The 25,263-nt window shown below is 35.5% G+C and overlaps 1 protein-coding gene across 3 annotated transcripts in view; it reads left to right on the top strand.

Annotated features, from left to right (window-relative positions):
• Window positions 1-25,263, top strand: part of RNF13 (ring finger protein 13) — a 140,371-nt gene that overhangs the window by 89,228 nt on the left and 25,880 nt on the right. For all 3 annotated transcript variants that reach the window (XM_032629661.1, XM_032629660.1, XM_032629662.1), the window contains 3 exons: window positions 2,727-2,817; window positions 8,173-8,278; window positions 21,593-21,686. In XM_032629661.1, coding sequence (XP_032485552.1) covers window positions 2,727-2,817; window positions 8,173-8,278; window positions 21,593-21,686 — 291 coding nt within the window. The remainder of the gene's footprint in view (window positions 1-2,726; window positions 2,818-8,172; window positions 8,279-21,592; window positions 21,687-25,263) is intronic.

The following is a 25,263-nucleotide window of genomic DNA, read 5'->3' on the forward strand; positions in this document are numbered from 1 at the left end:
TTGAGCATAGGTCTAAATTGAGAGGCTGAGCCACGCAGATTTTTCTAATAGTTAATTATGTTTGTAGAGGAGCATATTCCGAGGAAAGGGAACGGCAGGCAAATGCAAATGCTCAAAGATAAAGCATACTTGGTGTTTTCAAGGTGTGGCAGAAAATCACAGTGGCTGGAGTAGAATGAACAAGGGAGAGAGAGAGTTGCAGGGGATGAAGTTGGAGAGGGAGCCAGGGACTAGATCATGTTGGGTCTTGTGGGACTTTGGGATTTGTTTTACATGGGTTTTAAGCAGAGGTGTGAGGTGATCTGACAGATTTTAAAGGATCACTTTGGTTGTTCTTTGGAGAATAGACTGAAGGTGAGAGATGGGCAAGAGTGCCAACTGAGAGACCAGTTAGAACATCGGTGCAGCAGCCGGGCAAGAGGCGATGGCAGTTTGGAGTATTAGCGGTGACTGTGATGGGAAGTGATAGAATTATGGATATATTTTGAGGTTGATAGGGTTTGATATAAGGAATAAAAGAAGGGGAGGAGACAAGGAAAACTCCAAGATGTTTAACTTGAGAAACTAGGTGAATAGTTAGTTACAGAGATGAGAAAGAGCAGAAGTAGACCTGATTAATGGAAAAGAGATATTGAGGATTCCGTTTGAGAAACATTAAGGTTGAAACATCTGCTAGGCAGTCAAATGGAAAAACTGAACCAGCAGTTGGACGTGTGCGTCTGGAGAGGTTGGGGCTGGCTGCTTCAATTATAATCTGTCTGTGATACGATACTACTACTTGGCACGCATACTTCACAGAGTTGTTTTGTGGATCAGAATTAAGATTTTGTGTTTTTAAAGTATTCTGTGAACTAAAACATTTGGTTTTGTTTTCAGTAGATAAATGATGTTGCAGAGTCTCCAGGATGGCTGTTTATATTTGTGTACATCATTTCCCCCTTCTTAATCTTCTGACTAAAATGAGGAGCTTTTAACATCTCATTAGATATCATAACTCAGGGAAGTTATGTTGCTTCCAATAATTCTAAGCCAGTAGTTACAAGCCAAAAATTCCTCCTCGAGTTTATCAGAGTATCTTCATGAAAGAGTAAAGCATTTTACAAAGGGTATACAATTCCAAGTTTTAATTATCAGATAAATTAAAATTTAAACTTATGTGAAAGAGAAAGATCTCTTAGCATGACAGAAAATATCTCCCTAAAATATATATGGTTATATAACAGTACCTCTGTAGCTATTAAAAATTATGAGGTAGGTATTTATTTATTGACATGACAGGATATCTGAGGTATACCACTGAGTGGAAAAAGCCTATACTTTTCCCCCATTATTATATGATCCCATTAATACAAAAATTTAAATATTTATTGATCTTAGTAATATAAAGATAGTGATTAAGTGTTCCTCTGCTAGCCATTTTCGTTCCTTCCCTCTTAGGGTTTATATGATATGGGCATGTGTGTATGTGTGTGTGTGTGAGAGAGAGACAGAAAGAGAGAGAACGTACGGAATGATTTTATTTGCATATATTCAAACAATCTGAAAAGGAAAAAAAAAATGTACTAAGGATACCGAGATTTTAAAACTTGTCTTTATAAGAATTAAAGAAAAATACATCAGCGGTTGCCGAGGTTGTGGTGAGGGTTGACTGTAAAGGGGCATGAGGGAATTTGGAGGGATGATAAAACATTTTTTATCTTGATCGTGGTGGTGCTCACATAATTGTATGCATTTGTTGAAACTTAAAGAACTGTTTATATTGCTTCAAATGAAAGCCTTGTCTTTGGGTGGGAAGGATTATGGCTGTGTTCTGTTCTTCTTTACTTGTATCCACCCCCCTCTTTTAAATAAATAATTAATATACATTTTAAAAAGAAATGTAGAACAAAGTTGTTGTGAAAAATGTAACAAAAGCAAACAAATGGACTTCCTCTAAAGCCAAATCTGTTAAAATAACTCACAGTTAAAAATATGGCTGCTTTTTCTATAGGAAGAGTAAGATGATTTTTTTTATTTCTCGAGTACTGGGTAATTTTTGCAAAGTTCTTTTTTTGTTGGCATTTGATTTTAGTTTTTTTACCATAGATATAAAAGTAAACTTTCGTGGGACATGAATCAAAACACAATGCTTTATCATGAACTCCAGGCTTAGGAGGAAGTAGAAATTTACCCAGCTTCCCTATCCTGTGCCCTTTCGGAACTGTCAGCCCTTCACTCTGTAAAGCCTTAGATGTGTGGTGTCATTTTTCAGACTGTTGTAAAATGGTCTTTTCTTACATTCTTTGGCTTACACCTCTCGTGGGAATGGGTATGTAAACAAAAAGCTTTTTTCACTTTTTCATTTAGGAATTAAGTTATGAGTGGAAAAAACACTTTACATTTCTTCTTCTTCTTCCTTTTCTAATAGTTAATTATGTTTGTAGAGGAATAAATCAAATAAGTCAAATGGAAGTAATCAAAATAGGAGTTATATTTCAATCTCAGGACTATTGAGGTAGTGCGGTAATGTTATATGCAAAATGTTAGCTTTTGTTATTGTAAATGTAATAATGTTTCTCAGCCATTTTGATGGTGGTATAAATATGCAATCTGGAAGACCAACTAATAGATAATTCAAGTTGATTGTAATTATTTCCAGTTGTATTTGCTGTTATTATGAAGAAGGTTAAGTTGATTTTACACTAAGTATGGGCTTTGAAGAATAATTTTATTATTGTTTTATACAGTTGAGGTACTAAAGAAAATTGACATTCCATCTGTCTTTATTGGCGAATCATCAGCTAATTCCCTGAAAGATGAATTCACATATGAAAAAGGGTAAGTAATGGATATAAGAAATAATCATGTAGCTTAAAATTATTGTCTTTATTAGGGTAGAATTATATAAGATTAGTTGTAATCAAAGTTCTGTTTTAGAATGTACTCTATTGTGCTAAATTATATCTTCTTAAGGCATGATTTTAAGACTTACTGTATTGTACTGTTTGTTCTGTGTATGATTGCATATTGCAAATACATTTATGCTAGAGAGATTAAGCCACCCATGTTACTAAAAAGATAAAAAAAACTTTCCCGTTTATAGTTTAATCAAAGCATTGGTATTTAGAAGCAATGTGATTTACTTTCATTTTTTCGGCTGTGTTGGGTCTTAGCTGCAGCACGCAGGATCTTTCGTTGGGGCGTGTGGGCTCTGTAGTTGTGGCATGTGGCCTTATTTGCCCCGCAGCATGTGGGATCTTAGTTCCCCGACCCGCGTCTGTCCCCTGCATTGGAAGGCAGATGGTTAACTACTGGACCATCAGGGAAGTCCCTGATTTACATTTATATGATACTTTTCATTAAGACATGTTTGTATTTTGTTAAAAAGAAATGTTATTTTATAAACAAAAAATCCAAAACACAGTGTGTTAAGTGACTAACTTTTACAAACACAGAAAGTTTGTTTTCAAGTTTAAAAAGTTTGATTTGGAATTAGAAACTTCTTATGGAATTTCTCCCCCAAATCTCATTACCATGGTAACAAACAGACTGAAACTAACTTAAGGCACAACTGTCTTATCTTATATAGAAATAGCGCAATTAAATTAACACTTCAGAGCTTCTTCCATGAAACAGCTCCCCAAAACATAGTGGACAGGAACAGCCTTTTGACTGAGAGGAACAATAACACCGGTATTAATAATAAAAGCAGTAGTATTTATTGAGGAATTAGCAAGTGCCAGGCACTCATGAAACAAGGCCTTTACATTTATAATTCTCACAACAACCCTCTAGAGGTTATTACTATCTCTTACTATCTACATTTGCCAAAAGAGGAAACTGGCACAATGAAATGGAATTCTAATTATTTGGGGGGGGGGAAAATCCAGGAATATTTGAGTTTGGATATGAATAAAAGAGAGGGAAAGATTTTTTGTTTATGATTTTTGTCATTTTCCCTATACAGTTTTGATATTTAAAATACTGTTCACATATTCTGTGCTCAGAAAATTTTTATTAAGTTAGGGAATATAACTTTGGATGTTGTATTAAAAATAGTTAGGCAAGATGCTATTTTGTCAGCCATACTTATGTAGTTAATGGGAGGTGGAGAACTACTACTTGCTTTTACCTCAGCATTATTGCTTCATTTAGAAAAAGTCTGTATATTTTAATATGTATTTTAAAGAGTCTTTTTTTGTTTTTAATGGTAAAGTCATATCTTTTTACATTAAAAAAGTAATACATACCTGCTGGTAAAATGTGGAAAAATTCAGAAATATAAAGCATTTAAACAAAAGTCCCTATGATGCTATTCTCTAACAACAGCTACTGTTTTTTTTTTTTTTTTTTTTTACAGCTACTGTTTTTTAAAAAGCTTTTAATTTTTTTCCGCATGTTTGAATGCTGACATTAATTAGGGATAATGTGCTCGTAAAACAGTACCATACAATATTTAGTATTTTGTAACATACTTTATTTACTTAATATTTAGACCCTTCCCATGTTAACGCAAGGCCACAAAATCCCTTATCCCAACTCTTGGGGACAGATGTAACATGGAATTGTAACATTTTCAGATTTTTAAGTTATGTAACATCCAAATAGGATTTGAGGCAGCATCCCATAATCACATTACATATATATCTGCAATAAATGTATGAGTATTTTATCATGTCAGTTAGGTTCAGGTTGACTAGCAAATGAATTGCAAACATTACTTTTTAAAGCTTTTTAGGTTTCAGAATTGTGCTTAAGGGATTGTGGACCTGTACATACTGATTTGCCTCATCCATCTGCTGGCTGGCTGGCTGGCTGGTTGGTCTGCCTGCCTGCCTACCTACCTACCCACCCATTAATTTATTCTACTGTTTAAAAGTAGGGAGGTGAGTAGAATGAATCTGATCCTTCAGTTTCAGAGTTATCAACTCATGGCCAATTTTGTTTGGACTGTCCGCTCTGAAGCGCCACCCGCCACTTTTCTTCCCCACACCATGATTATTTTAAAGCAAGTACTATATATCCTATCATCTCAACTGTAAATATCTCAGAATATATCACTAGAAGATAGGTTATATATAAAAAATATAATGATATTATCATTAGTTTACCTTTTTTTTTAAAGTAAACATTCAATATCAACCCATATTTCAGTCTTTAGGTTTGTTTCTGAGCAAATCAGGGCATGTGATCACCCTATTTTTAATCCATACACTTGCTATGCCTCTTTTTTTTCCCTAGTCATTTATTTATTGAAGCAACAGGGTCATTTGTCCTGTACAGTTTTTACCACAGTCCAGACTTTCCTGACTGCATCCATGGTGTATTGCCTAGAGTATTCCTTTGTTACTTATTTTCCCTGTAAATTGCTTATTAGACCTAGAGGTTTGTTCAAATTCAACTGTGTTTGGGGGGCCAGGAGGATAGGTGAGGCAAGAGTAATTTATGTGTGTTATTATGTATTTCCATCAGGAGACATAATATTTGGTTCTCTCTTTGCGAGGGCAGCAGTCATTAATGATCATTGTCTAGATCCATTAGCTCTTTAGGATTTGCAAGTAATCTAATTTTATAATTCCTTCTTCATTTATTAGCTGAAATACTTCTATAAAGAGGACTCACACCTTATCAATTATTTGATTACCTTGATGTACAGTCTGTTTAGGAAAGATAGGATAAACATTTGATTGTTTCCCTTTATTTACTGTTTTTAAAATGATTTGGTTTGCTAGCATCTTCCAAAGATGATTGAATATATATATTTAAAGTTTTTTTTTGAATTTTATTTTTTTTTTACACAGCAGGTTCTTATTAGTTATCCATTTTATACATATTAGTGTATATATGTCAATCCCAATCTCCCAATTCATGATGGGGGTTGGATAACAAAACAGACAAGGCAAGTCCTCCTGTGTCAACAGAGGGGTTAGGAAATTAGAGATTACTGTTACTGTTAGATTATCATTGAAGTTAGAGTTTAGGCCTAACACCTGGTTTGAACGTAGCCTGGGAACTCATGCAAAGGAGAATGAGACACTATTTCCTAGGTTGCTTAGGACTCTGCTTCAATGATGGAGTCTTAGCTGCAGAGCACATGGAATGTACTATATTGAGGGGTGGACATGGAGGTAGTATGGGAAGATTCTTACTAAAAGCTGTTTAAATATCTCCTCCTTCAAATACAGATTGATCTGGGGTTAGGACAGGGATGAGTCTGCAGCCTCAGCTGTGGGAACCTGGGCAGAGGGAATAGAAATAAAGCTGGGAGACTGATATTCTGTTGTAGTTCTCCACCCTGTATCATCGCCGTCGCCACCTTCACCATTAGCAATTTGGTTAAGAAAACGCAGTAAACTATAAACTATCTCGTTTATATAGCCTGCTATATCTCAAACCATTTTAGTTTACTGTCAAGATATATTGTGAAGATCTTTAAAGGGTCTGCAGTTGATAGACGGCTCTAAGTATCTTAAAAGCTCAGTGTCCGTATCTCTATCTATATATAGTTTAATCTGGCTTCTAAACCCTAACAGTGTTAATTTATAGCAGTTTGGTGGAAGTAGTTAGGGAGGTTGCAGAGGATCAGCATCTCATTGAAAGGCTCTTCTACTTAAAAGTGGCACCATTTGTTACTGTAACTCAGCCGTGGCCCTGGGGCAGTTTCAGAGGGTTTGTACCAAGAACAGGGACATTGTTTACAGAGCTGGCCTCATGCTGGAAGAGATGGTATCAAATAGAGCAGCCCAGGCTTGCTTTTCTCTTTTTTATACTGATGATATATCAGTCACTTCAGTATTTTATATAAAATTACAAAAATGCATATAAACCTTTTGTCATTCTGCTGCAAAGTGAAGTAAAAAGCTACTTTTAGCAATCTTAGCAGTTTTTGGAAAGTATTTAAATTATTGGGGGAAATTCCTGGTATTATCTTTTTTGTTCTTTTTGTTAAAGATTGATAGAGCTCTTTGGATGTGAATAAAATTGTTAATAGCATGAAGACTTAAAAATCGCTTGGGAATAGAAATAATTTGTTTTCATGTTATTTTTCTTGAGTACTAGGGCATCCTAAGCATTTCTGCGTGGGGGAAGGAGTCAACTTGTTTTCATTTCCTTTTACGTTGAGAATTTTTGTTTTGCATTTAACCCTTGTGTTATGAAGTACCTGGAGTCACTACTTAAAAAACCAGCCAGCAGTGGGTAACGAAGTAGTGTTGCTAGCACCATACTAGTTGAGTTGCACAGGAATATTGTGGAGAAATCAGTCATCTCACTGACCATCATACAGACCCTTCCCTAGACTGAGGGTATTTTCTATTGCAGGATTTTGCTGCCATGTAAAATTTGCTCATGCAACACAGATAGTGTGCTTATTCTGTTCCGTTTCATTTCATGAGTCCCGGTGAATTTTTATAATAGCAGTATTGTATGGTTAATAACCATATAACCGTATTAACCATGGTTAGTAACAGAGGAGAATAAATCCTGTGGTACTTTCTACCCCCCTGTCCCCGCACGCAACATACACATTTTTGTAGGGTTTTTTTTTTGTTTTTGTTTTTTTTCATTCAAGCTGTGAAGAAGGTTGAGAAGAGAGAAGCTACAACTCCTGTGAATTCTGTTGCCGGTTCTTTCATTCCATATCTCACAGATGAGTGTGGAGTACAGGGGTTACATCTGTTGTACTTGGTACAACAAGCTCATGTGAAGCATAAAGGGAACGGGGAGTACATTTTCATCAGTAGTGGCTCCAGAGATTTTTTTCATGGGAGGAACTGATGAACAGTGATTTGGTTGGGGAGGGGGTTCTTGCTGGCATGCTGCCCGAGGCACTGCCATTATTTAAATGCTGATTTTGCATGTAAAATACGCTAACTTTTACTCAGGTTACTAAATTCAGTAAAGACGTGTTTCCGGGATGGACACAGTAAGTATTGATTGGCTGATTTCCTCTACCCAGTCTAAAAGTTTCTTTTAATTACATAGGCAAATTATTTTGGCCGGTATGTAAACTTGACTTAACATTGGAAAAAGCATCCCTTAAATTATTAGAAATCATATGTTAGAAAATGAGATGTGTCTAGTGGATTGAATTGTAATGTCTAAATGGCTTTTTAAAATATTTTTGTTTTCAATTAATATCATAATTTGGCAACTTTTAATACTTCCCAACTATTAATTTTTCTTTTCTTCCAGGGGCCACATTATCTTAGTTCCAGAATTTAGCCTTCCTCTGGAATACTACTTAATCCCCTTCCTTATCATAGTGGGCATCTGTCTCATCTTGATAGTCATTTTCATGGTAGGTAAAATAATTTTAAATACTTTTTAAAAAATAGTATGAATGGCTCTAAAACACACTGTATAGAAGACTTAAATAAAAGAGTACGTATTGTATGAGTCCATTTATATGACTGGTTCTGGAAAAGGCAAAGATAATCTGGGTAGAAAAAAAGTCAAAACAGTGATTGCTTTGGGGGGCTAAAGGGGGAAGGGGAATTTACTCAGAAGGGTATAAGGGAATTTCCTGGGGAGTGAGAGTCACGTTCTGTATCTTGAGAGATGTTTGGGTTGCGCAATGTCCGAATCACCAAATTCATACTTAAATTTTGTGCATTTCATTGTATGTAAATTTTACATAAAAAGAAAAAAAGAACTAATAAAAAAATGCTAAACTCTTAAGTAATGAGTTTATATGCTGAAGTATTTGAAGGGAAGTATACTGATATCTGCAGCTTACTTTGAAATGCATTGTAAAAAATAGAGAGAAAAAGATGTATTGATGGGTAGACAGTGGGATTCTCTTAGGGTTTATAGAAGAGGTTTCTAGAGGCTACATGGTGTGTGATATCAAAACAAACTGAATGCAGAAGCAGATATGAGAATCCCTCTGTATTCTATTAAGATAGATATTAAAAGAGATTTACAAAGATATGAAACAATCCCATTATTGTCTCTAACCTTTTTATTTTTCATAAAGAGTATTTATATTAGCATCCAGTGAGTTTATTATTGTATTGAATTCATAGATTAAAGATTAAACACTGTCTTTGAAATATTTAGTCTTCCTATGATGTTGTGGTCTTTCTTTTAATTTGTTTTGGTTTTTCATATGCATCAGTTCAATAATTTTTTTCTGTAAACATTTTGCATGTATTTTGTTAGACCTTTTTGGAATTTCATTTTCTAATTGGTTATTACTAGGGTATAAGAACATTGTTGATTTTTTTAAATAAACTTTTAATTTTGGAATAGTGTTAAGATTTACAGAGAAATTGCAAAGAAGAGAGTTCCTGTACATTCCTTACCTAGTTGCCCCCATTGTTAACATTTTACTTTACCATGATACATTTGTCAAAACTAAGAAACTGACAGTGGTAACATTACTATTACTAAATTCCAGACTGGATAGATTTTATGTTTTTCCATTAATGTTTTCTTTCTGTTCCAGGACCCAGTCCAGGTTACCACATTGTTTTAAATTATCATGTATTCCCAGTCTCCTCTGATCTCTGAACAGTTTCTTAATCTCTCCTTGTTTTTCATGACCTTGACAGCCTTGAAGAGTCTTGGCCAGGTATCCTGTAGAATGTCCCTTAATCTGATATTTTTCTTATGATTAGACTGGGTTGGTTATAGGTTTTTAAAAAGAGTATCAGCAAAGTCAAGTGCCCTTCTCATCCTAACATGCCAGGGGGGTACATGATATTTGCATGACATCACCGATGATGATAACCTTCATCCCTTGGTTTAGGTAATGTTTGCCAGGTTTTTCCACTCTAAAGTTAATATTTTTTCTCTTTCTCTATTCTTTTCTTCCTTTGGAAGTGAGGCACTAAGTATAGCCTGTCCTAAAAGTGGGGAGGGGCAGGAATTAAGCTCCACTTCCTGGGAGTAGGGAAGTATGTACATTTATTATTTAGAATTCTTTTGTAAGAAAGATTTTTCTCTTCTTGGCATTTATTTGTTCAGTCATTTATTTATATTAGTTTGTACCCTGTATATTTATTTTATACTTTGGGTAATAATCCAATACTACATTATTTTTGTTGTTTAAATTGTTTGAGCTTTGGCGATTGGGAGCTCTGCAGGCTGGGTCTTGGGTCCCTTTGATTCGACCCATCCTTTTGTTTTGTAAGTACTTCTTTAGTGTTTGGTACTATAAGAAACCCCAGGCTCATTGTTTATTTTTCTGCCCCAGCCCTGGAATCAGATATTTCTCCAAGGAGCTCTGCTTTTTTTAATTGAAGAGTAGTATTTAGAGACCAACATTTGGACACTGGACATTATTGATTTTTATATATTAATCTTATCTCTGCAAACTTACTGAGTTCTCCTATTCTGGTAATTTGAATTTGTTGATTCTCCTGGGTTTTCAGTGTAGAAGCAAGGATGGAAAGTTAGAACAACAAACAACAAGCAATTTACCCTTGGCAAATTAAAAGTAAATACCCTTAAGCCAATAAAGATTAATTTTTAGATTAAAAACTAAAAACTTAAAATGAACATCATAAAATACTGAATTATTAGAAGCCTTTCCATGAAAGTCAGGAACAAAAAACAAAGGATGCCTGTTGCACCTCCTGTTTAACGTTGTGCTATATTTTCTGGTAAAACAAAAAAAAGGTATAAGAATTAGAGATAAACTAAATTTTTATTTGCCTTTTTTCTTTTAAAATAATGAATGGCTACTGCATTATATGTCTTTTTTTCTATCTGTTGTAATAATCATTGTTTTTTCTTTTACTCTATTGTTATGCTGGATTACATGAATTTGTTTTGTAAATTCTAAAAATCCTTGTATTTTGGGTATAAACTCTCTTTGATTATGATATATGAAGTTTGTCTTTGCATTTTGGGTTATTCAAATTTCTCTAATATGATCTGTCAGTTTTACACTTGGACATAGGTGCAAAAATCCTAAATAAAATATTAGCAATCTGAATGTCCAGGTAAGGGGAAAATTTTAGTTTTATGGGGCTAGAATAATCTTGACATCAAAACTAGACAATCCCTTGAGCACTGTTGGTAGGAATGTTAAATGGAGCAGTCACTATAGAAAACAGTACAGCAACTCTTCAAAAAAGTTAAACATAAATTTATCATATGATCCGACAATTCCACTTCTGGGAATTGAAAGCAGGGAGTCAGATATTTGTATGCTTATGTTCATAACAGCATTATTTTCAATAAGCCAAAGGTAGAAGCAACACAATTGTCCATTGATGGATGAGTAGATAAACAAAATGTGGCATATACATGCAATGGAATATTATTCAGCCTTAAAAAGGAAGGGAATTCTGACAGATGCTACAACATGGATGAATCTTGAAGACATTATGCTAACTGAAATAAACCAGTCACAAAAGGACATATACCGTTTGAGTCTATTTACATGTGGTACCTAGAGTAGTCAGATTGAGACCGAAAGTAGAATGGTGGTTGCCACGGGCTGTGGAGAGGGGAGAATGGGGAATTGCTGTTTAATGCGTACAGAGTTTCAGTTTGGGGACATGGAAAGAGTTTGGTGGATGGATGGTGGTGATGGTAGCACAACGACGTGAATGTACTTACTGCCACATACCTGTGTACTTAAAAATGGTTAAGATAGTAAATTTGATGTTAAACGTATATTTTATGACAGTTTAAAATAGACAAGATAAAGCTAGCCCCATAAAAAAATTAAAGCTTTCTTTTATTTTCTACTATCGAAATAGTTTTTTTTAATGAAATTGGGATTATCGTTTACTTGAATTTCTGGTGAAGGTTGCCTGTAAAATCATCTAGATCTGCTGATCTTTTTCATAATTACTTGGACGTATAAATGCTTGTGTACTTCATCATACTAAATTATATTTCGAAGAAATTGTCTATTTTGACTGTTTTCAAGTATTGTATAAAGTGATTTATAATGTTTATATATTCAAATAACAATTTAAAGAGAATTCCTACTATATGTGGGATGAGTTCTATTTATTCATATCCATCCATGCCTTGCACAATGTTGTCAGAAGTTTATCTTGAGGAACCAAGATGGCGGAGTAAAAGGACGTGTTCTCCTTCTTGCGAGAACACCAGAATCACAACTAGCTGCTAGACAATCATCAACAGGAAGACACTGGAACTCACCAAAAAACATACCCCACATCCAAAGACAAAGGAGAAGCCACAATAAGACGGTAGGAGGGGCGCAATCACAGTAAAATCAAATCCCGTAACTGCTGGGTGGATGACTCACAGACTGCAGAACACTTATACCACAGAAGTCCACCCACTGGAGTGAAGGTTCTGAGCCCCATGTCAGGCTTCCCAACCTGGGGGTCCGGCAACGAATGGAGGAATTCCTAGAGAATCAGACTTTGAAGCCTAGTGGGATTTGATTGCAGGACTTTGACAGGACTGGGAGAAACAGAGATTTCACTCCTGGCGGGCACACACAAAGTAGTGTGTGCATCGGGACCCAGGGGAAGGAGCAGTGACCGGGGGGGGGGACGGAACCAGACCTACCTGCTAGTGTTGGAGGGTCTCCTGCAGAGGCGGGGGGTGGCTGTGGCTCACTGTGGGGACAAGGACACTGGCAGCAGAAGTTCTGGGAAGTACTCCTTGGCGTGAGCCCTCCCAGAGTCTCTCATTAGCCCCACCAAAGAGCCCAGGTGGGCTCCAGTGTTGGGTTGCCTCAGGCCAAACAACCAACAGGGAGGGAACTCAGCTCCACCCATCAGCAGTCAAGCGGATTAAAGTTTTACTGAGCTCTGCCCACCAGAGCAACAGTCACCTCTACCCACCACCAGTCCCTCCCATCAGGAGACTTGCACAAGCCTCTTAGATAGCCTCATCCACCAGAGGGCAGACAGCAGAAGCAAGAAGAACTACAGTCCTGCAGTCTGTGGAACCAAAACCACATTCACAGAAAGATAGACAAGATAAAAAGGCAGAGGGCTATGTACCAGATGAAGGAACAAGATAAAACCACAGAAAAACAACTAAATGAAGTGGAGATAGGCAACCTTCCAGAAAAAGAATTCAGAATAATGATAGTGAAGATGATCCAGGACCTCGAAAAAGAATGGAGGCAAAGATCGAGAAGATGCAAGAAATGTTTTAAAAAGACCTAGAACAATTAAAGAACAAACAAACAGAGATGAACAATACAATAACTGAAATGAAAACTACACTAGAAGGAATCAATAGAATAACTGAGGCAGAAGAACAGATAAGTGACCTGGAAGACAGACTGGTGGAATTCACTGCTGCAGAGCAGACTAAAGAAAAAACAATGAAAAGAAATGAAGACAGCCTAAGAGACCTCTGGGAAAACATTAAAAGCAACAACATTCTCATTATAGGGGTCCCAGAAGGAGAGGAGAGAGAGAAAGGACCCGAGAAAATATTTGAAGAGATTATAGTCAAAAACTTCCCTAACATAGGAAAGGAAATAGCCACCCAAGTCCAGGAAGCTCAGAGAGTCCGATACAGGATAAACCCAAGGAGAAACACCCCGAGACACATAGTAATCAAACTGGCAAAAAGTAAAGGCAAAGGAAAATTATTGAAAGCAGCAAGGGAAAAACGACAAATAACATACAAGGGAAATCCCATAAGGTTAACAGCTGATTTCTCAGCAGAAACTCTATAAGCCAGTAGGGAGTGGCATGATAAACTTAAAGTGATGAAAGGGAAGAACCTACAACCAAGATTACTCTACCCTTCAAGGATCTCATTCAGATTTGATGGAGAAACCAAAAGCTTTACAGACAAGCAAAAGCAAAGAGAATTTAGCACCACCAAACCAGCTCTACAACAAATGCTAAAGGAACTTCTCTAAGTGGGAAACACAGGACAAGAAAAGGACCTACAAAAACAAACCCAAAACAAGAAAATGGTCATAGGAACATACATATCGATAATTACCTTAAACGTGAATGTATTAAATGCTCCAACCAAAAGACACAGGCTTGCTGAATGGATACAAAAACAAGACCTATATATATGCTGTCTAAAAGAGACCCACGTCAGACCTAGGGACACATACAGGCTGAAAATGAGGCGATGGAAAAAATATATTCCATGCACATGGAAATCAAAAGAAAGCTGGAGTAGAAATACTCATATCAGATAAAATAGACTTTAAAATAAACAATGCTACAAGAGACAAGGAAGGACACTACATAATGATCAAGGGATCAATCCAAGAAGAAGATATAACAATGATAAATTTATATGCACCCAACATAGGAGGACCTCAATACGTAAGGCAACTGCTAACAGCTCTAAAAGAGGAAATCAACAGTAACACAGTAATAGTGGGGGACTTTAACGCCTCACTTACACCAATGGACAAATCATCCAAAATGAAAATAAATAAGGAAATAGAAGCTTTAAATGACACAATAGACCAGATAGAGTTAATTGATATTTATAGGACATTCCATCCAAAAACAGCAGATTACACTTCCTTTTCAAGTGCGCACAGAACATTCTCCAGGATAGACCACATCTTGGGTCACAGATCAAGCCTCAGTAAATTTAAGAAAATTGAAATCATGTCAAGCATCTTTTCTGACCACAACACTATGAGATTAGAAATGAATTACAGGGAGAAAAACATAAAAAGAACACAAGCACATGGAGGCTAAACAATACATCACTAAATAACCAAGAGAGCACTGAGGAAATCAAAGAGGAAGTCAAAAAATACCTAGGGACAAATGACAATGAAAACACGATGATCCAAAACCTATGGGATGCAGCAAAAGCAGTTCTAAGAGGGAAGTTTACAGCTATACAAGCCTACCTCAAGAAACAGGAAAAGTCTCAAACAATCTAATCTTGCACCCAAAGGAACTAGAGAAAGAACAAACAAAACCCAAAGTTAGCAGAAGGAAAGAAATCATAAAGATCAGAGCAGAAAAAAATGAAACAGAAACAAAGAAAACAGTAGCAAAGATCAATAAAACTAAAAGCTGGATCTTTGAGACGATAAACAAAATTAATAAACCATTAGCTTAAAGAAAAAAAAAAAAAAAAAACCATTAGCCAGTCTCATCAAGAAAAAGAGGGAGAGGACTCAAATCAATAAAATTAGAAATGAAAAAGGATAAGTTACAATAGGCACCGAAGAAATACAAAGCATCCTAAGAGACTACTACAAGCAATTCTGTGCCAATAAAATGGACAACCTGGAAGATAATGGACAAATTCTTAGAAAGGTATAACCTTCCAAGAATGAACCAGGAAGAAATAGAAAATATGAACAGACCAGTCACAAGTAATGAAATTGAAACTGTGATTAAAAATCTTCCAACAAACAAAAGTCCAGGACCAGATGGCTTCACAGGTGAATTCTATCAAACATTTAGAGAAGAGCTAACACCCATTCTTCTCAAAGTCTTCCAAAAAATTGCAGAGGAAGGAACACTCCCAAACTCATTCTATGAGTCCACCATCACCCTGATACCAAAAACAGACAAAGATACTACAAAAAAAGAAAATTACAGACCAATATCACTGATGAATATAGATGCAAAAATCCTCAACAACATACTAGCAAACATTATCCAACAACACATTAAAAGCATCATACACCATGATCAAGTGGGATTTAACCCAGGGATGCAAGGATTCTTCAATATATGCAAATCAATCAATGTGATACATGATATTAACAAACTGAAGAATAAAAACCACATGATCATCTCAATAGATGCAGAAAAAGCTTTTGACAAAATTCAACACCCATTTATCATAAAAACTCTCCAGAAAGTGGGCATAGAGGGAACCTACCTCAACATAATAAAGGCTATATACAACAAACCCACAGCAAACATCATTCTCAGTGGTGAAAAACTGAAAGCATTTCCTCTAAGATCAGGAACAAGACAAGGATGTCCACTCTCACCACTATTATTCAACATAGTTTTGGAAGTCCTAGCCACAGCAATCAGAGAAGAAAAAGAAATAAAAGGAATACAAATTGGAAAAGAAGACGTAAAACTGTCACTGTTTGCAGGTGACATGATACTATACATAGAGAATCCTAAGGATGCCACCAGAAAACTACTAGAGCTAATCAATGAATCTGGTAAAGTTGCAGGACACAAAATTACTTCACAGAAATATCTTGCATTCTTATACACTAATGATGAAAAATCTGAAAGAGAAATTAAGAAAACACTCCCATTTACCATTGCAACAAAAAGAATAAAATACCTAGTAATAAACCTCCCTAAGGAGACAAAAGACCTGTATGCAGAAAACTATAAGACACTGTTGAAAGAAATTAAAGATGATACCAACAGATGGAGAGATATACTATGTTGTTGGATTGGAAGAATCAATATTGTGAAAGTGACTATACTACCCAAAGCAATCTACAGATTCAACGCAATCCCTATCAAATTACCAATGGCATTTTTTATGGAACTAGAACAAAACTCTTAAAATTTGTATGGAGGCACAAAAGACCCCGAATAGCCAAAGCAGTATTGGAAAAAAACATAGCTGGAGGAATGACTCCCTGACTTCAGACTATACTACAAAGCTGCAGTAATCAAAACAATATCATACTGGCACAAAAACAGAAACATAGATCAATGGAACAAGATAAAAAGCCCAGAGATAAACCAACGAACCTATGGTCAACTAGTCTATGACAAAGGAGGCCAAGGTATACAATGGAGAAAAGACAGCCTCTTCAATAATGGTGCTGGGAAAACTGGACAGCTACATGTAAAAGAATGAAATTAGAACACTCTCTAACACCATACACAAAAATAAACTCAAAATGGATTCGAGACCTAAATGTAAGACCAGACACTCTAAAACTCTTAGAGGAAGACATAGGAAGGAAACTCTTTGACATAAATCACAGCAAGATATTTTTTGATCCACCTCCTAGAGTAATAGAAATAAAACAAAGATAAACAGATGGGACCGAATGAAACTTCAAAGCTTTTGCACAGCAAAGGAAGCCATAAACAAGAGGAAAAGACAACCCTCAGAATGGGAGAAAATATTTGCAAACGAATCAACGGACAAAGGATTAATCTCCAAAATATATAAACAGCTCATGCAGCTCAATATTAAAAAACAAACAACCCAATCCAAAAATGGGCAGAAGAGCTAAGTAGAAAATTTCCAGAGAAGACATACAGATGGCCAAGAAGCACATGAAAAGCTCAACATCACTAATTATTAGAGAAATGCAAATCAAAACTACAGTGAGGTATCACCTCACACCAGTTAGAATGGACGTCATCAGAAAATCTACAAACAGCAAATGCTGGAGAGGGTGTGGAGAAAAGGGAACTCTCTTGCAGTGTTGCTGGGAATGTAAATTGATACAGTCACTATGGAGAACAGTATGGAGGTTTCTTAAGAAACTGAAAATAGAATTACCATATGATCCAGCAGTCCCACTACTGGGCATATATCCAGAGAAAACCATAATTCAAAAAGACACATGCACCCCAATGTTCATTGCAGCACTCTTTACAATAGCCAGGTCATGGAAGTAACCTAAATGCACCTTGACATATGAATGGATAAAGAAGTTGTGGATAAATGGATAAAGAAGTTACTCAGCCATAAAAAGGAACGAAACTGAGTCATTTGTTGAGACGTGGATGGATCTAGAGACTGTCATACAGAGTGAAGTAAGTCAGAAAGAGAAAGACAAATATCGTATATTAACGCATGTATGTGGAACCTAGGAAAACGGTACAGATGAACCGGTTTTCAGGGCAGAAGTTGAGCAACAGATGTAGAGAACAAATGTATGGACACCAAGGGGGGAAAGCCACGGGGCAGTGGGGATTGTGGTGTGATGAATTGGGCAATTGAGATTGACATGTATACACTGATGTGTATAAAATTGATGACTAGTAAGAACCTGCTGTATAAAAATAAAATAAAATAAAATTCAAAAAATAAAGTTTGTCTTTCAGAGAAGTGGACTTTGAGATTTTCTTTTTTTTCTTTCATTCAACAAATATTTATTCTGCACCTCTGAACCTAGGCACTGCTCTAGGGTGTTAAGTTTCCTCAGTGAACAAAATGGGGAAACATCCCTGATGTCAAGTATTTTACATTCCAGTGGGACTTATATTCTAATATATTTACTCTCCTTTTTAATCTATCTCATGAATTTCTGCTCTTGGCAGTATTATTTTCTTTCATCTACTTGTTTTGGATACCATGCTTTTCTTTTTCTAGCTTTTCTTTTTCTAGCTTGATCAGCTAAATACTTATTCATTTTTCTCTATAGTTTATGCCTTTAGGTTATAAATTTCTCTTTAACAATCACTTTAGCTGTATGTAACTCATTACTTTTGATAAGGAATATTTTTATTTTAATTTGGTTTAAATTGAGAAAATTATTTTCACTTTTATATGGGATATTTCTTTACCACTTTTGATGTATCCATCCATGTGAATGGGAAACTCAGTTACTAATACTCCTAGCCCTTCCCTACTCTTCTACTCAGTTGGTCTTAGGAGAGATGAAGTACCTTATCTGTGTGGTACATTTGGGAAGAATAAATTAGGGCATGCTGGCTCAGCTTCATCTTTCTCTTGAGTTGAACCTGTCTTCAGCTCCTCCAGGACTGGTTCTGCAGTTCTAGGGGAGGGTGAGGGAAAGGCCTACGCCATTCCTGATTGTCTTTGTCTATATCTGGGTGGGTAAGGCAGTCTAATTCAGTGGTTAAGGAGAAGGTTCTGTTTCTTTCTTCACCGAGTTAGGTGCTCCACCTGCTTCCATCTGCCAGTTCATGATCTTATTTTCAAGTTATTTAGAATCCAGGTGGTGAAGAGACATGGTAATTGTGGTTAAATTTTGTAAAGATTCCCCACCATATATGTGAAAAGAATTGTGGGGTCCAAAGGTTTATATATGTCCATTAGTTTGAGCTTGGGTATTTGTCTTGTCCAGTCTTTTTTTTCTTTCTTTTATATTATTTTAAAGATACTTTTATTGAGATATAATTCACATAATATAAAATTGACCCATTTAGATGATATAGTTCAGTGGTTTTTAGTATATTCACAGAACTGTTCAATTGCAATTGTCCATGGTTTTTTGCACTCCTCTGTTTTCTAAAGCAGTTCTGTGCAATAGAATGATATTGTGAGCCACACTTATTGTAAATTTAAAGTTTTCTGGTAGCCAAATTAAAAAAGGTAATGGGAAATATTTCAGTGAGATTAAATACTGTATTTATTTAACTTAATAAATATAAAATGTATTTCAACATTCAGTTAATATAAATAATTATAAAATATGTTTGATTCTTTTTGTACTAAGTCTTTGCAAACTGGTGTGTATTTTATACTTTTACAGCAAATCTCAATTGAGACCAGCCGCATTTCAAGTGCTCAGTAGCTACATGTATATAATGGCTACCATATTGGGCATCATAGGTCTGTGGTCTTTACTTTTTTTTTTTGGTCTGCTTGATCTAGAAATTACTGAGCTTGTGAATTTGTGTATTTCTCCCATAATTTTGTTATTTTTTAGGTGAAGCGTCCTTTTTATCATTGTGATAACTATTTCCTAATGATTTTTGACTTACATCCTGTTTTACTTTATATGCCAACTTTTACTTAGTACTGTCATGATATAATTTTATCTATCCCTGTATTTTTTACCTTTACTTTTGTCTTAATGTGTCATTAAGTTTTAATCTTGTGTGTTGTGAGTGGTTGGAATTTTTTCTTTATCCAATATGATATACTCTTTTAAAAAAAAACTGGTGAATTTACCCCATTTGCATTTTTTGTGATTTGGACTAATTTCTATTGTTTACTTTTTATTCTGTTTTTTTTTTCTACTATACAGATTTGGATTACTCAACTTTTTTTCTCTTTCTGTCTCCCTTTCTCCCTTTTTCCTACTAGTTTGAAAGCTTATATTGTTTTTTTCTAGTGGTTACTATTAAATTTTTAAAATAAACATCTACTGATTAATATATTAATAAACTGCACATTTAAATTGTACAGTTTGGTAAGTTTTAACATACGTATGTATACCTGAGAAACTACCACAGCAATTAAGATAATAAAATATCAGATCAGCTCAAAAAGTTTCCCCATACTCTGTGATAATCACTCCCTTTCACCTCTTCCAAATTTTTCCTTCATGTCTCCCCCCACACCATTGCTGGGCAACCACAGCTCTGGTTTTGGTCACTGTAGATTAATATGCATTTTCTACCACTTTATATACAGGGAATCATAAATTACATACTCTTTTGTGTCTGCCTTCCTTCTCTCAGAATAATTATTTTGAGATTCATATATGTTATTGAATATATTGATATTCATTACTTCTTATTGCCAAGTTGTATTCCATTGTATGGCTATACCACAGTTTTGTTTATACACGTACCCGCTGATGAACATTTGGGTTGTGTCTCGTTTTTGGCTATTACAAATAAAGCTGACATAGACTTTTTTGTACATTTGTATATAAGTTGTTATATGGATATACACTTTCATTTCTAGTCACTAAATATAAGTAGGAGTGGGATGATTAGGTCATTTGGTAAATATGTGTTTAAATTTATAAGAAACCACCAAACTATTTTCCAAAGTGGTTGTACCATTTTACAATCCTTTCAGTAGTGTATCAGAGTGCCAGTTCTTCTACTTCCCTGCCAACACTTGGTATAGTCAGTCTTTTTCATTTTAGTCATTTCAATAGGTATATAGTGGTATTTGTGATTTGAATTTTCATTTTTCTCCTGACTAATTATGTTGAACATCTCTTCAAGTGCTTATTTGCCGTCTTCAGTAGCAGTAGTATATCTTCAGTAGCAAAGTGTATATTCAGATATTCTGCCCACTTTTTTCTCTTGGGTTGCTTGTTTTCTTATTATTGAATTTTGAATTTGTTATGTATTCTGGATAGAAATCCCTTATGAGATATGCAATTTGCAGATATTTTCTGCCAGTCTGTGAACTGTCTTTTATCTTTAAACAGTATCTTTTGGGGACAGAAGTCCTTAACATTGACGTAGTCAAATTTGTCAAAATTTTCTGTTATGGACTTTGTTTGTCGCATTTGGTTCTGGTCCCATGGACTTCCTTTTTAGTCTTGTAAGGATAGCAATTTATACTTTAAAATATTTTGTATATTTTATCTGATATTTCTGAATATTTATAGTACAGGTGTTCTGTATAGTTCTGTCCATTTTGCTGCTAGAACCACTGAAAGTGCAGTTTAGTGCATGTTATGTTTGAAAATTTTATCAGTTTGTAACTTACAGAAATTCCAACCCCCCCCATTTTTGATCCAGTGGAGTCTTTGTAACCTGGAATCTACCATTTATATTTTTGCCAACAAATAGTTACATGTTATTTATAATGTTTTTGTCAGAGTAAATTAAAGATAATTTAGGTCATTGAATAAAAATTCAAAGGATAATTTATGGGCTAACTAATCACTAATGATAACTAATCATGGATATTTTAATTAATAGTCTCATGACTAGGGTTTAAATAAATTGAATTGATTTGTAGCAGCTATCTAGAAACATAAAAGACATTTGTTATTTTAATGGTCATTTTCTATTTGCATGTTTAATATCTGACTCCCTTTTTTTTCTTTTATTTTTAGATCACAAAATTTGTCCAGGATAGACATAGAGCTAGAAGAAACAGACTTCGTAAAGATCAACTTAAGAAACTCCCTATACATAAATTCAAAAAAGGTAAGTGAATATTTTTATTTTCTAAATAAAAACCCTTAGTTTATTTAATAGTACCTGGTGATTATACTCTAATGCAACCTTCTGAGTCCTTGCCATACCCTATGCCTAACACTCAGTTAATGGATGGGTGAATGTGGAAGATGGTCTTTTGCTGTGGTTTATCCTGGTGAAGGCAAGAAGGGGGTACATGGTCTTCAGAGAATTTAAAAACAATAGTGAAACTGACCAAAATGCTTTTTATTATCCCCATGTGCCAGAAGTTCTAAACATCAGTAGATAAAATACTTATCTCCACCAGGGTGGTCTGCTCCCACTCTCTCTCCCACCCTACACCACCACTGTATTAACATTGCAGTAATTAAACACATAGTTTATAGTGTTGTGTTAACTAAACACAGTAGATAGCTATTATGTGTCAATATATTGTAAATGTATCATCTCATTTAATTTTCATATTTCTATGAAATGGGTACTATAATGGGCATTATATATGAGGAAATAGTGGGTCAGAAAGGCAAAAAATTTAATGTCTCACAGCCAGCACTAACAGAGCTGGGGAGGGGCATGGGTCTAAAACTTTAGCCAATGTAGTTTCTCCTGCTTATGGTTGGTGAGCTTTTAGTGTAGGTACATGCTTACTAAATCTTTTTGGCCAGTAGTCCCCAGAATTTTCAATTTCTGTACCAGTAAAAATGTTCTGTTTTTTAATTCAGCAGAGAAAATGCATAGAGAGTGGAAAGGAGAAGTAGAGAAGGCATTAAAACTTAATTCTGTAACCTATACTTCAATAAAAAAAACTTAGTTCTGCAAATTTTTCATTTTTCCAAGTAAAAAAATGTTTAAAAAACCTACCATTTATAATAACCATATTTTATGAAAAACATAAAAACAAATAAATAGGAAAATCACATGTTAAAAAATAAATGACGACATTCGTAAAAATGCAGTGTGCTATCATCATACAGTGCGGATTAAGTGAAAGTTATTCATAAACCAATCTGAGGACTGGCTTTAGGAATCACTTTTTTAGGCTCCATTTTGTATGTTAATTTTTATGTTTCCTAAAACCAGGGTGGAAAAAAGAGTAAAATAAATGATGCTGATATTGTCCTAGGCTAAAAAGGGCATGCATAGTTTGCTTTTCTTCTGAGTAAGGTAAGTAGCTGTTGTAGGATTTTGAGCAGAGAAAAGATAAGATCTTAATTAAAAGTTGAGTGGGCCTTTCTTGCTGCTATGTTAACAATAGGATGCAGAGGGTCGGGGTGTAAGCAGAGACCAGATGGGGGCCATCACAGTAATCCAAGTGAAAGATGCATGTGGCTTGGACTGGAGTGGCAACAGTAGAGGGAGTGAAGAAATCTTAGATTCTAAGATTTCATTTGTAAGATGGAATGTACTGGATTTATTGATGGACTAGTTATGGGGAGAGGAAACAAGGATGACTCCAGATTTTGTGGTCTCAGTGACTGGAAGGATGGCATTGCCTTAAATAGAAATAAGGATGGTGGAGCAGGTTTGGGGAGGAAATTTGGGAAATCAGTGTTGGACATGTGGAATTTCACATGTTCACTAGATGAGTCTGGAGTTTAAGAGAGAGGTCTGAACTGGAAGTATTGATATAAAAAGATGTGTTTAAATCATAAGACTGGATAAGATTACCAAGAGAATGAGTATGGATGGACAGAATACTAAAGACATATTGGGGCATTCCAACATTGAGTAAGGAAGAAGAGGAATCAGCAGTGGAGACTGAGAAGGGGTGACTAAGTTATACAGAGGAAAATCAGGAGTGGTTTACCAGAAACCAAGTGATGCAAATCTCTAAGGAGCAAGGAGTGATAGATAACTTGTGTCAAATGTTCCTGATAGATAAGTAAGATGAGAACTAATTGACCATTAGAAGTTATTATCATGAGGTACAGTTTTGACAGAGTGGTCCGTCCAAAAACCTGATTGTGGTGGGTTTGAGAATGGAAGGAGAGGAAACTCCTTCTATAACTATAGACAACTTTTTCAAGAAACTTAACTACAAAGGGGAGTAAAGAAATAGTGTAGTAGCTGGTAGGGGAAGTTTCATTAAGAAATAATAGCATATTGCTGAAGGAAATTGATGACGTAGGTGATAGATGGGAGAATTGCTATAATAATGTCTTTGTGAAGGCAAGAAGGCATGGGATCTGGTGTACAAATAGGTGGATTGGCCTTAGATAGGAGCATGGAGAGTTGAGCTAAGGGAAAGTAGAATATGTGGGTGCAAAATCCTGGTAGTGTTTATGGTGGTCAGGCTGTGGAAATATTCTTTACTTCCATTGTTCTCAGTGAAGTAGGAAACACAATCATCAACTGAAAGCTGAGGATGGGGGAGGAGATTTTGGAGGTTTAAGAACAGAAAGGTATAAAATGTTATTCTGGGAGAGTAGATGGGCAGATGGACTAGGGATATATAAAACATTGCCTGGGAGCCTGAATCTCCCTTTCAGGTTCATAGTTATGAGCCAATCAGCATAACTGTGTGTTTTTCTCTAGCCATGTTCATCTGTATGGTGTTTATCCTTACCATACCTTCACATTTTTTAAAAAATGTGGAGTATAACATGTATACAGAAAAGTATATAAGACATTTTTCTGGAATCATCCAGTTCAAGAAACAGAACATTACTAGGATCACAGCAGAAACTACTGTGTTCCCTTCTAGATTGTAATCCTTTCCTCCTCACTGGAAGTAATCACTATGCTGGCTTATGACAATCATTTCATTGCCTTTATCTTAAGTTTTGTCACCTATGTATGGATTCCAAAACAATACGGTTTAATTTTTCCTATTTTTGAATTGCGTTTTGGTCTTACCTCTTTTTTTTTTTTTTTTTTTTTTGCGGTACGCGGGCCTCTCACTGTTGTGGCCTCTCTCGTTGCGGAGCACAGGCTCCAGATGCGCAGGCTCAGCGGCCATGGCTCACGGGCCCAGCCGCTCCGTGGCATGTGGGATCTTCTCGGACCAGGGCACAAACCCGTGTCCCCTGCATCGGCAGGCGGACTCTCAACCACTGCCCCACCAGGGAAGCCCCTTACCTCTTTTATTAACAATTTTTTTGGTGAAATTAACCCACTTTATTACATGTATATGTAGTTCATTCACTTTTATTTCTTTGTATAAATATATTATTTATCCATTTTACTATTAATAGACATTTGGGTTTTTTGTTTTGTTTTTTATTTTTTATTGAAGTATAGTCGATATTCAATGTTCTGTTTTGTTTCCCCAGTTTGGGGCCATTACAGACCATACTTTTAAGAACATTCTTGTACATATATCCTGGTGTATATGAGCATGAATTTCTTTAGAGTATATACCTAGAAGTAGATTAGCTGGCTTAGGATATACATGTCTTTAATTTTATTGGATAATACCAAGTTTTTTTCAAAGTGATGATGGTACCAGTTTATATTCCCATCAATAGTGTTTAGGAGTTCTTGTTGTCCCACATATGTACCAATATTTTGTACTGACAGCCCTTTAAATTTTAGCCAATCCAGTGGGTTTATAAAGATAGCTCATAGTGGTTTTAATTTACATTTC

Source organism: Phocoena sinus, chromosome 4 (assembly GCF_008692025.1).
Source record: "Phocoena sinus isolate mPhoSin1 chromosome 4, mPhoSin1.pri, whole genome shotgun sequence".
NCBI lineage: Eukaryota > Metazoa > Chordata > Mammalia > Artiodactyla > Phocoenidae > Phocoena > Phocoena sinus.